Genomic DNA, 13,700 nt, shown 5'->3' with positions numbered 1-13,700 from the left:
GAAGACCACTGCCATAGCTCTTCCTTATTCCCAACAGGTACCTGCTCATAAAAGGGTTCCATTATTAACTGTTGCATTTTTATTGAGTGTTACTACATATAGTATAATTTCCCTGAAAATATTTTTAAAAGATCATTTCAGTTGGTTTTGAGTAGAAATCATTAAGATAGAAATATTGGGGAACATTGAGACTTTATTTCATTGCTTTCCTTGGTTTGTTATTTAAATACTCCAAGATAATATTCTTAAATAGCATTTTAGTAGAGGCCAGGAGTGAGTAAAACTCAGAGACACTGAGAGAAAGGGGAATACAAAAATAAAAATAAATTAAAGCTACTCCATTACTGCTGATGTTGGAGATGGTAGCATATGATGAAGTATATTTTAAAAAGAACACAATTTTCCAATTTGGGGAATGTATAAGGCCAGAACTGAAACATCTGGTTGGAAGGAAATGAGCTTATTTCCCCCTCCAATTCACATTTAAAGTACCCTTCTGCAATCAGAGAGTGGGGTGTGCTGCTGGCTGCTTGCAAAGGTAATAAAAGTCACAGGAATTGGCTTCCCTCCTACACAGTATGGGACAGTGGCTCCTTGGCAAATCAGTTTGCAAACTCTGCAGTCTGAGTGTAGCATTTCCTCCAAAGTTGCTAGGAATTCTCCGGTAAGACTTTTAAGACCTCCATGAGTCTTTCAGACCTGGGGCTACATGCCAGGTGGTTCAGGATGCACTCAAGCCAAGTGGAAAGTGTGCTGGAGAGGTGCAAGGCTTAAATCTGAAAGCACAGGGAGTCAAACAACAGCTTCAGAGGGGAAAATGTCAGCAGTGGCAGAAATAGGGAGGAAGGAGGAGACAAGCATGGCTGTTCACGGGTGGTAGGGCTAAGTCATTTACATTGATTGCCCCTATTAATCCCAGTTCCCACAGAGGCATTTCAACATATTTGTCCTTCATGGTCTTTTTTATGGCACTCGGTGCAGCCATAAACACTGTCTGCCGATTTCATCTGGATCAGGCAAGTTCTGACGGGCACCCCTGGTGATTTAATACCATGTGAAATACATGTTCCACTACCTGTGGACAATTAACTTGCAGCAAGTCCAAAATTTCCTCAATCCTTGCAGCATAGAGAAGACCGTAAAGATGTGTGCAGACTGACATTTTTACAGGCACACATTGCTGAGGTAGTCCGGAATGATGGGTTGCAAGGAGAATTGTTTCAGGGCCTGCGAAGCAGCTAGAACTACAGTCACCATCGAAGAGTTCACTGTGTCTCTGGGAGTCTGTGGATTCCTCACGAGCAAATAGCACAAAGCGTCCCCTGTGGGTCTATTGTCGGGGTAGGGGATAACAAGGATGCCCTTGACAGAGCCACTGCTTCTGCACTGTGGCATGTGACAATGATTTGGTTTTCCTTGGGGGAGAAATTAGGCCAACTCACTAGGAAAAAAATCGGTGATTTTAAGAAAATTTCCACCTGTCATTATAAATATAAACATATTAAATCCCCATGTGATGGTTTATGCCTCCGTGCTCTTTGTTGATGAACTGAAACAGGGTCTCTCCATTCCTTCTGCTTTGGGTCCCTGCTTATTTTCAGGGAACACGGAGGCCCGTAAGATTTCCGCATTACCTTGCTCCTAAGTCGGCCGTGGGAAGACTCTTAGTCTTTCAGTAAGTTCTGCATGCTGCGAGTGCCACTTTCAAATTCTTGTTTCACTCTCTCTTGATCTGAAAACCTGTGATTTTATGGCTCTGAAATCACTGTTAAAATAATAGTCTCCTTAGTTTTGACTTGTCAGGCTCCATATTGGGAGGTTGAACCATCCATGTCAAAAACACTTGTCAATTGCTACTACATCCAGTTTGTCAATAGTAGATAAACCAAGGCATCAGTTCTTGAATTCTTCTTGATCTAACAGCAGGTTTGCAGCAATGACCCATTACTTTTGAAATGGCAGGTGTAGGATTTGCCTGACCACAAGTTCTCATCAGAGACGGAGGGAAGTTTGCTTTCCAATATTCAGTTCTTTGCTCACTGACTGGTTAAACCGCTCAAGAACTTGGCTCAGCTGCTGAATTGAATGCATGCTTATGACAGATCTTGGGGTCTTTTAGGCAAGTCCTTAAAGGTTCACACTGAGTCAGCTTCTTGTTGACAAGATCCACCACTTTCTATGGCAACAGGATCCATTCGTTCCCATGTGAGGCCAGGTTGGCTGTCATGAACCCAGCAGTGACTTTCTTCAAACCCCACCAGATAATTCCAAGAGGCCATCATGATAAAAAGTGATGATGGGGAGAAGGGGGCTTCAGAGCTGATGAAGTAGTGTGGAAGTAGATCAAGAAAAGCTGTGGCAACTCCTCTGCAGAAAGAAAATGAGAGAATCCCTTCCCCCACCTCCTGATGGCTACTAAAGCAAAAGGCGATAAGTGACCCTCCGCTCTACCTTGATGCATGTCACACACCCATAGCAGGAAGGGGAAGAGGGGGATTGGTTTGTGGCATAGATTATTTCACTTCAAAAAATTGGATTTACATAATTTTATCTTGAATTTGTCCAAGGGCAGGACATTACAAAGACTTCATCAGAATTATACAGCTATCAGTCTACTCAGAACCAGATCCCCAGTCTCTCAAAGCTCAAGAAAAGACTGCCTGAGCATTGCACTGGTCTCCTTAAGAGTAAAGTGACTCTACCAAGGATATAATCTGCAAGGACCCAGTGAAGGCTTTTTGAGGTGGGGAGTGGGGAGTGGAGCAGATATGCAATTTTCTGTTTCAGTTCCCTATGAATTAGAACAATAGTAATCATTTTCTTTTGTTTGCAGTTACCTCCCATGCCCTAAATTTAACCCTATACAGATTCACTTGGAGAAGATAATCAAGGGAAAAAAAATGTTTTTCCAGTCCTTATCTATAATTCAACTTATTTTTCTTATTTTTAAGACAGCAAATTTACTATGAGCAGATGTTTTCTGTACAGAGAGTAATCTTGTCATGAGAGGCAAATTTTTAAATCAGAGGACAGCTGACTTGCTTGTTTCTCACACAGGTGTCCTAGGGGTTGTGGGCCCAGGGGGCCCCTCCCTGCTCCTTGCTTCTCCCCACACCTGCCGGCTCTGGGCTGGGCTGACACAGCTGGTCTGTATATAAATGCTGGCTTTCCAAGACAAAGTGACTTAGCCAGCAGGGCGCCAGGGCTGAGGCAGCTCCTAAGTCATTCTTTCCTCAAAATCAAAGGTACTTAATATTCCACATTTATTTATTCATTAACAAATATTTACTGAGCCACCAGCAAGAGAGCACCATGAGTAAAAAGTTCCAGAGACTGCCCAGGCTCGATGCCACCTCTGCTACGTGACCTTGAAAAATAGTTTACTCCTTTAAGCCCCAGTTTTCTCTTCTATAAAGAAGGGTTATAATGGTTTCTGTCTTATAGGATTTCATAAGAATCAAATGAGATAAGGTTTGTAAAGCACTCAGCCCATAGTAAGAACTGTTAGCTGTTTTATAGGCACACTCAGTTTGAAGAGCTGAAGACAAGTTAATTTGCTCCTTCACTGCCCTTTCTAATCCCATCAGGCAGGTCCCATAGTATTCCTGTCACTCTCAGAAAATATAAGTCCACTGATGATTTTTTGTGCCAAGAAGAGTCTCTTTTCAGGAATTCAAATGTTTTGTCTGGTGTAATAATCAAATATTGGAGCTCTATTTAATTTAGAGCTTCTTCCCACCCAGCTTGCCCCTGACCAGAAAGCCCAGTGGGAGAGTGAGAGTAGCTGGCCTCCTTCTTCCAGCTCTCCTACCTCTGTTTCCTGCAGACTCATTAGCCAAGACGCCGGAGTTCTCCAAGGGCAGGTGCAAAGCAGATCAGCGGAAAGGGCCCAGAAGTTTGGCAGGTAGAGCTGGGGCCTTGCGCTGAGGCTCTGTGCTTGGGAGAGGACCAAGCCTGCCTCTCTTGTTTCTGCTGGCCAGGTGGCCCCTTCCATTTGCATTTCTCAGGCCTATGTCACATACCAGTGTTTTATATTCCTCTCCTACTTCCGGGGACCAGTGTCAACCTCTTAGCATTTCTTCCCAATCCTTTCTCCCTTGTTAGAGGTAAGGAGGAAGCACATCCCTTCTCCCACCTGCCAGTAAGGACGTCGCCCTGCTCTCCAAGCACAAAGTGTGCAGGACTAGGACAGAGAGGTCAGTGGGCTGGCCCTCAGTGTCAATGGGGGCTTGATCATTTTGCCATACCCCACCCACTCTTGCCTTTCTTCTAGTGCCCTGGCTGGTACTGAGCGAGATTTTTCCTGGTGGAATTAGAGGACGAGCCATGGCCTTAACCTCTAGCATGAACTGGGGCATCAACCTTCTCGTCTCGCTGACATTTTTGACTGTGACTGGTAAGGACTTGTTTTCCTCTAATGCCTTTTGTGCTCCTAGGACAGATGTTAGGGAAGCACTCTCACCTATGTGGACATTTATAAAAACATTCAGTAGTAAAGAGAATGGCAATGAACCTGAGGTCCCAATCAACCATTAATTTAATACCGATCAATCTTAATTAATTTATAACCTCACCAGCATTTTCCCCCAAATTATTTTGGGTCAGATCCCAGACATGTCATATTGTCTACAAAACTCCAGCATGGACCTCTAAAGGATAAAACATTTAGACATTTAGGAACTAAAACGTCAATGGTTACATCATGGCATCAATGCAGAAATGACTGCAGAAAGAACCCTTGGCTTTCTTTGCAAAATGACCCACCTCCTGGGATAACTTTAAATGGAAAGGGTGTTCAAATTCAATTACACACTGGACTTTAGACATGGAAGGTGCCCTTGGTACCTTATATGAAGTGGAAAAGTTTCAAGTTCTATGTATGTTTAGTAGTTGATATCCTTTTAACTCCCCTCTGGTCATGTTTACTGGTGAAAATATTCCCACTCATCCCCATGTTCATAGCAATGGTCCCTGTCTGTTTATCCATTCTAACAGAAGGCTGGTCCCCAGCACTCTCAGTCCAATCAGTTTGTCTCAGCATTATTAGCATGCTTTCCAGCTGCAAAGAAAGGAGGAGACCAACAGATCATTCTTTTTACATTGGAACATGTAACAAGAATGCAAAGAAAACAAAATGGTGGTATCATGATGATACTTGTCGATGCCAGGGTTATTCTCCTAGCAGAACATAGTTGTCCTACTGAGAAAATGAGCATTTTGATCATTCAGCCTTTGAACTTTAACCTTTGACTGGAAATGACCTATAGGCAATGAAGACTACTTTGAGAAGTGGTAAGAACCACCCAATAACCCAATAATCATTGGGCTTCTGCCTGTATCAGAAGGGTATAGATATGTCATGACTTGTGTGGACACAGCTACTGGACTTCTGGTTGCTTTTCCTGCATGTTGCAGAGACCAGCAAATGACCAGAAGAGGCCTGGAGCGTCTCTCCGCAGCCTGTGGCCGACCGCAGGTGATTGAGAGTGATCAAAGCACCCATTACCGGACATGCATTACAAGGATGGGTGCAGCACTTAGAGATAAAGTGGAAGTTCCATGTGCCATGTGACCCTACCGGGGCAGGCATGATAAAGGGGTACAATGGTTTGTTGAAATCTGGCCTGGAGTCAGATACTGCAATTTTACTCAGGTGCATTCTGGGTGCATGCTGATCTCTGATTCAAACCAGGCAACTGATATGCTTTTATTAGTCATACAGTATTAATTCAGGTGTCAGAAAGTCTCAAATATAATTCCATTTTATATTTTTGTTTTTTTTTAACTTTTGGGAAAGTTCCAGATCCTCATGTATTGTGCAACAACCATGCCTTCCTTGGTGGTTTGGGGACTTTCGTTGTCGGCATGGATGTTGTACCAGGAATATTTTCATTAACTTCTGCTGCCCCATGATTAATGCACCCACGGACCTGTGAAATGAACTTATCTGTTACAGTGGGATTATAAAATAAAGTGAGGGATTCAACATTACTTTGAAAGTCACCCCAACTGTTTGTATTGGATACCATGCCCTGTGATCCTAAGGTTAACAGCATGTTAACACGCGTCTTTAAAGAACTATAATGAAACATCATTGTGTATTTATTGAATTGCTTATAGCTGCTGTCAAATTGTTTTGACGTGGAAAGTTTTCAAGTAACATTGGCAGAGGGATACAATACATTATCCCTATGGTGAAATAAGTTCATTTGTTGTATATAGTTCCTTAATCTCTGAAGTAAAAGTATGAGTAATAGAGGGTATGAATGGTTAAACCAAGGCTTTATTTTGTAAGTAAGAAAAATGGCAGCGATGATTAAACTGCCGCAGTCCACAATTTGGGCTTGTTATTTGTACATTAACAATCTTTCCACATAGATTACACTTTGGGACTTCCTGCTAGCCATCAGCATGAGCCTTACTGCTTAAACAGTATTTCATTTATTTATGTTTGGAAAATCCATAAACATTTTTTATTTGCAAAAAAACCCCCTGTAATTGTAGATTAATGATACCAAAATAAACAAAAACAAAAACAAAAACAAACCTACAATGTCATTATCACACCTAAAAATATTAATACAATGTATTAATATAATTAACCACAATGTCATTATATCACCTAAAAATATTAATAATAATCCTTTGGTATCAAATTTCCAGCCTGTGTTCACATTCATTCAATTGTCTTGTAATTACTTTAATACTTTGTTTGACTAACAATCCAAATACATATTTATAATTGATTGATATGTCTCTTATAATTTGTAAGTTTTACATCCATTTCTCCCCCATCCTCTCCACATTTTGTATTTTTACTGAGGAAACAGGGTCACTTGTTTCATTGTTTTCCCCAGACTGGATTTTGCTGATGATAGTGACATCCTATGACTTTCTGTCCTCGGTGTTTCCTGTAAACTGCCGTTTAGACCTGGGGGCTAGAGGAGATTCAGAGTTTCTGGTTGGCTGGTTTGCAAACTCCCTCACAGGTGCTGGCGTGTGCCCCGCAGTTCCAGGCGCACCCTGTCTCCCTCCCTCTCGTCATGTTGGCTTCTGTGGAGGATCATTGTCTAGATTCATTTTTTTTATCCCATCATTCCTTCTAAACTTTTATCAGCAATATTTCTCATTAGGCATTTGTCTGCCCTGAAGTACGACTCCTATAAGAAAACCAAGATAAATTCTTGAAACTTCCTATTTCTAGTTTTCCAGCTAATGAGATGGTTCCCCAGCATCCTTCAAAATTCACTAATGAGTTTTCTTTTCTCCTTTTTTCTTTATATATATAAATATATACTACATATTGTATGTAATTACATTATTATATAAAATATAATATATATACAATAAATATATATAAGTAATACATTACCTGTAATATGCATATAAAATTATATATAGCACTAAATTTTCAAGTATATTCACAAAGGTATATAGCTATATATAGTACTTGTGAATCTTGTCAATCACTTTTTTAAAGTACATCCACTTTTGGAAATTAATTTTTGGAGTTATTAAGTATGGTTTGCATCTTTACATAGCATTTTTAAATGTCTATCTCATGTTTTTTAAGAAATAGCCCTGGATTAAAGGAAACAAAGGAACTGATTATTAGCACCAAGCACCTCTCTCCTACTCATCACGTGCTTGGGCCTGTGCCCTTCACCTTCACACACACACACACACACACACACGCACATACATGCACACCCCTCATCTGCTCTTCGGTGTGGAGAAAGAGAAATGGAAAAGAATGCTAACAATGAGGGAGAAGAAAAGATAATAGAATCTCTGGGAAGAATAGCTAATACTTAGGGTGAGCTAATTCGGAAGTTCTAAGATTCAGAAGTTCTCCTGTCATGCCTTTAAAAAGTATATTCACTTTTTAAAAAAGAATCCTGGAATGATCTCTAACCTGTACATGACATTGCACTGGGCTAAGTTTGAAATTCTATGCTTATTTTCAAAAATCAATTTTCCAAGTAAAAGATGGAAGGGTTTTGCTTGGCAGCAAGCCCTTGGGCACCAACCCCTTTTTGAGTGTCGTTTCAGCTGTATCAGTAAAAGCCGACTATTCCAGAGAGACAGACTTACTCTGCAGTGGTCATGATACAGCTGCAGTGCTGTGCTCAGCAGCTCTCAGTAAAATATTTTAAGAGGATTGTTTAAGTATTTTAAGAGGGTTGCACTGTGTCCACCAAGAGAGCGCAATCTGGATGACATGGGCGTGTGAATAATAGTTACAAGTGTTCAGCATATTTGACTTGGACAGGAGAATGATCAGGGAAGGGATGGAGGTGCAAATACTTGCGCGGCTGTCATGAAGAAGGGAATGGGGAGAGCTGATGCAGAGGACAAAGCAGAACCTCTGAACCACAGTTGCTGAAAGGTGGACTTGGGCTTAGGAATTAGTGAGGAATACCTTTTTAACAGATTAGGCCAGCTCACCATGCAGCCAGAACCTCTGTGACGTGGTAAGCAACCTATTACTGAAAGTGCTCAACCAAAACAGGGACAAATTCGATGAGATGACCTTTTGGCATTTTTCATTTTCCATATTCTGGTTTTATGCCCCAGAGAGGAAAGACAGACCAATTCTACAAGCACTTATTAAGCACTCACCTGGGCAAAACCCTGTGCCAGCAGCAAGAAAAGCACAGAGGGATTGAACTTTAATTCAGATTGTCCAGAGATTGGCCAGTAAGTACAAAAACACTGTATCTTTGGCTAGAAATGGTCAGAGGAAAAACTAGGGTGGTGAGTGAGCTCTCTCAAAGCCTCGAGGACTCAGCTTCTTACTGATGCATCTTAACAAGTTAATGTCTTTCATTAAAACCATTATCACTTTTTCCTCTGAATCCAGGAAGAAGCATCACAAATACGCTGCCAGCTATTAAAATGATGAAATATTGCCAAGATGAAATGATTCCTTCAAATTAGAGTAAAGAAGGATGAGCTCATTCCAAGAAAAGTCCATCTGTATAAATATGTCTTTAAAAATGTCCACCAAATAGACACCATACTGCTAGAGCAGGCATTCCCCAGAGAGGGGTTGTGAAGGGTGAGGAGTACCAGGAGATATTTTACCTTTTAAAAATGTTTCTGTGTTGCCTAAGTCTCTCTTTTTTGCAATGAACACACACTCATTGTGAGCATATTACCATTTTGAAAAAGAAAATCATGCTCACCAAGAGGCAATTGGGTTTAAATGTGATACTTACAAGGCTGCTATTTATTTACCAAAGAAAGCTGCGATAGCTTGTAAAAATGAAACTTTCAGAGGCTGGCTATATTTTTTATTTGTGATTGCTATTTCTCTGCATATTACCAGCATGTTTGAAAATAAGTGTGTTTTTGAATAAACTCTAAGAAGCAGCTGTCCACAAATGGGATCATAGCAACACAAAACACATTTCTAACCATCTCCTTTTGTCCTTTATAGATCTCATTGGCCTGCCCTGGGTGTGCTTTATATATACAATCATGAGTCTAGCATCCCTGGTTTTTGTTGTTGTGTTTATACCTGAGACAAAGGGATGCTCCTTGGAACAAATATCAATGGAGCTGGCAAATGCGTAAGTATTATGTGCATTTCTCTATGAACAATGCAAAATGCAGCTTTTATATATAACTAAATAATAATATCTGCAGCTATTTTAGGATATTGCCATTGGTGTGAAACCAGATCTCAAAGCATAATTCCAATTTCTCTGCCATATGTGTAATTTTGGTGACTCAGCAGAGAAATTAGAATAACCCATGCTTTCTCCTAAGGAAACCTTTCAAAGCTCTTTTCAGTAAGGATCGAAGAATCTCCGCCATCTCCCTAGCTCCCCCAAGACAGTGGAGTTTTAATTTGGGGTTTCAGGAAGGTGCTGGGATGTCATGCTCATTGCCTAGAACTGTGGGCTTCAGCCACCTCTGTCACACTTACAGGTCTCTTTAAGCCCTAAACTTGTTCAGGTAAAGATTACCTGGAAAACTCTGGGGTTTAAATGTCTACAATTATTCCAAATATGGTACAAAGTAAGTTAAGAAAGATAAAGTGTTTCTTACATGAAGAGGCATTTAGAAAACTGGTTATCTAATAGATTTCTTACGGAGAGACTGTTTAAACAATTCAGACGCAGGCTGTGAGAAAACTCCCCTTTTCCTTTAGTAGTTGAATTCATCGCTCTAACTGCAGAGCCTGTGGCCTGGGGGAGGAGGTGATGCACAGAGCCCAGGAATGGAGAGGAACCTGTTCCTCTTCCCAGAATGAATCATTATACTTCACACTGTAGAGATACTTGTTCTAGGGTTTTAATATAATGGAAGGAAATTACATATTTACAGCTTGTGACTTTTTCTAAAAACTTTCAATACACAAGACAGAAATGTGTGATTGCTACAGAAACTGGGCACAGTGATTCTTCAGCTTTTATCTGAAAGAAGAATAAATCTGATTGGTGAACTGATGGAAGTATATGTGTACATACATATTTATATAGACTATTAATAAATATATATATACATATATATATATATATATAGCCTGTTATAAGCTGTTAATACTGTTTACTAGGGTATAAAGTAAGTAGGATTGGGAGAATTTTCACTTTATAGTTACACACTTTTAAATGGTTTACATTTTTGAAATATTTCACTTTAGGAAGCAGAAAAGCAAAACATAACTCAAGTTGTAAACTAAAAACCAAATTGTAGGGCTAATTTTTGATACAGTTAAGGCCCATTGTATTTTTAAAAAATACAATGAAAATGAAAATTACTAATTTTCAAAGAGAAATATAATTATCAGGAATGCTGGCTGTACCCTTGGTCTAACTAGCACATTGCCTGGCTCAATGCAAGTTGAAGCCAAATGATTGGCTTTCTTGATGAGCACAGAATCTGAACAAGACTGTTCATTACACATATACAGCTCCAATAACAGCCTTAGACCTTGATTACTCATGCACTCATCTGTAAACTGGGCACATGTTTGGCAGATTCAGGCCTTTTCCAAAACTGAGATGCCAGGACCAATGACTTCCAAATCCATGGGTCATTCTTCATTTCTCATCCTCCCCATGGCTTGTGTCATATCAACCATCCCCAAATGCAGTGGTTCAGAATACACTGTGTATTGTTTCCCAGGACCCTTTGGTTTGGCTGGGTGGTGCCTCTCCTCCTTGCACCAGTGCTCACTCACGTGGTGACATCACAGGATGGTCAGCTGGAAGGGAGGTCCGAGGGCGCCTCACTCCCGCAGATGGTAGTAGGTGCGGACACCGTTGGGAGCTCTCAGTTCTCCATGTGACCTCATCCTCCAGGAGGCTAGCAGGGTTCCCGCCCATGTCAGACTCGGGGCAGCATTCCAAGTAGTGGAGGTGGATGCTGCAGGGTCCCATGTGGTTTCCATTCTGGAAGTCATACTTCATCACTTCCTATCATCAGTACAAGTCCTGAGGATAGTCAAGACTTATGGGGTGTAAGAATTGATTCAATCTCTTGAAGAGATGAACGAAAAAGAATGTTTTCTTTACTACATTTAATCTATCTTACCTACTCTCTCTTGAAATTCTCTTTTAGCTCCCATGAAACAATTTTCTTTCCTGGATCCCTTCCTATCACTGACCCTTTCTTATTTCTTAACTTCTCCTTCTATTCCTACATTATAGTTAGCTTTGAAGATTTAATCCAAGATCCTTATGCCTTAAGAGACATGGCAAATCCTCATCTTGAAACCCTGAGAAACCCTCAGACGGGATAGCATTCCTTTCTCCTGGCTCGCCAATATTTTCTAGTCCCCTTTTCTTCTACACTGACTTAGCTAAAGCTCTTGCAGTTTCACCTCTTAATAGGGTTAAAAAGTTTTGGTTTCCAGGAATGATCTCTGCCCATTATTTTCCTTATGTAACCTCTGTAGTATCTAGCTTAATACTGATTCCTACCTAAAGATTAAATAAAAAGTATTTAGTTTTTAATTTGGTAACTTGTGGATAAAACCAATGCTGAATTCATTGTGTGTGGGGATCCAACCACGGATAACAGTATAAACCACAATAGGTTTTGATCTATGGGTCAGAGGATGTGATTTAATCTATCATCTAATCCAGTCTGTGCAGTGAGAGGAGGAGGCATGAGCTCAGATAAGTGAGCCATACTGCTTATACCAAACTAATCCATTCCCCAGCACTTCAGATATTACTTATTCAATTCTTTGTTGACCATCTACTTTGGACCATGCACTGTTCTAGAAAAGAACTGAAGATACAGGAGACAGAGAATCCATAACTGTTTTATTTTCAGGGGCAGATAAGAAAGCAGACCATTGCAACACACTGTGTTGGCTGGCAAAGGAAAGTCACGGGTATTGAAGGATTGCAGCTATAAAAATCTTCCTGTAATACTGAAGCTGAATCTTACACTAGTTGGGGGTGAGGATTTAGTAATGTAGATAACTGTTGAATCACTATGTCGTATATTTGAAACCAATATAATATTGTATATCAACTATACGTCAATAAACAAAAATCAGTAAATAAAAAGCTGAATCCTGAAGGAGTTACCTGGGCAAAGAGGAGTGCATGGGAGTCAGAGGGGAGTCGCACAGAGTGGCCAATGAGCTCACAGGTATGATACAAAGGGGACAGGTTTTGAGTTGGACACTGGGAGACGAGCCCAGAGTAAAGGGCAGCGAACACTTACAAAGGGTCCTGTCCTGTTTGGTAAAGAATTTGGATCTCACCCTGAAGACAGTAATAGGGAGAAAAGGGACTAGACTTAACTGGGCACTTAGGCAAAATATGGAGAATGAGAAGGGGAGGCGCTGAATGAGGGAGACCCATGAGGAGTCAGGTAGGGAACTGTGGTGGGTGGGGTGCAGGGATGGAACCTACACAACTTGGAGCTCGACTGGAGAAGGCAGTTGGGGCAGGGAGGGAAATGGGGACTCTCTCTAGCTTAGAGAACTAACCCAGTATGCAGTGGGACATCCACCAAACCAAGAGCTGAAAGAGGAGGAAGAGCAGGCTTAGGAGGCAGGATTGTGGTGGGGGTTGGGGGACAGCACTGAGTTCCGTTGGTTCGAACTCTACCTGATGCACCACTGGGCCATGCAAATTGGAGGGAAAGAAGGCTGGGAGCTCTAGCTGAGGAGGAAGATCTCTGTTGGAGATAATTCTGTCCCCCACACGTGAGTGTGTAGGTATGTAAGCAGGGGCAGACCCATGTTATGTGGAGCCTAAGCTTTTGAGACCCCTTTTCAAGTAAAATAGTAGACTGTGGGTGCAAAATCAGGCATGACTATGTGGGGCTTGCAAGGGGCTGGGCAGGTGAGGGGCTCTGTGGTAAATTCTCCTATCTGTATGTACTTTTGAATGACCCGGGGAGCAAAATTCTTTTGAAAATAAAGGTTTGCTAAAATTCAATTCTAAAAATTTGATGGATGTAGGGGAGAAATCAGTAATGAATTAATTAAATGACACTAAGGGCCTACTCTATTATCATCCCTCATTGCACTCTTTTTAAAAAAGTTTTAACTTGAAAATAGAATGTTCTGGGTGAGTTAAAGAAACTGTAAGATCTATTTGCATATGGGACTGTCAGAATGTATCAACTTGTAAACCAAATGAAAATTTGAAGACAAACATAAGCCAGTCTTTCTATCTAGGAGACCTCCAGAATAAGATATTTCCTAAGAGCATATGACTTGAATA

At 40.9% G+C, this 13,700-nt stretch overlaps 1 protein-coding gene and 1 pseudogene across 3 annotated transcripts in view; both read left to right on the top strand.

Moving 5' to 3' along the window:
• Nucleotides 1-13,700, top strand: part of SLC2A12 (solute carrier family 2 member 12) — a 53,742-nt gene that overhangs the window by 32,586 nt on the left and 7,456 nt on the right. For 2 of the 3 annotated variants that reach the window (XM_073219630.1, XM_017644523.3), the window contains exons 3-4: nucleotides 4,274-4,396; nucleotides 9,443-9,575. In XM_073219630.1, coding sequence (XP_073075731.1) covers nucleotides 4,274-4,396; nucleotides 9,443-9,575 — 256 coding nt within the window. The remainder of the gene's footprint in view (nucleotides 1-4,273; nucleotides 4,397-9,442; nucleotides 9,576-13,700) is intronic. The other variant, XM_073219627.1, reaches the window with a different exon arrangement.
• On the top strand, nucleotides 4,703-7,213 carry LOC108386586 (ubiquitin-conjugating enzyme E2 W-like; annotated as a pseudogene).

This window comes from Manis javanica, chromosome 13 (genome assembly GCF_040802235.1).
Source record: "Manis javanica isolate MJ-LG chromosome 13, MJ_LKY, whole genome shotgun sequence".
NCBI classification, from domain to species: domain Eukaryota; kingdom Metazoa; phylum Chordata; class Mammalia; order Pholidota; family Manidae; genus Manis; species Manis javanica.
This window is presented reverse-complemented; position numbering and strand designations above follow the sequence as displayed.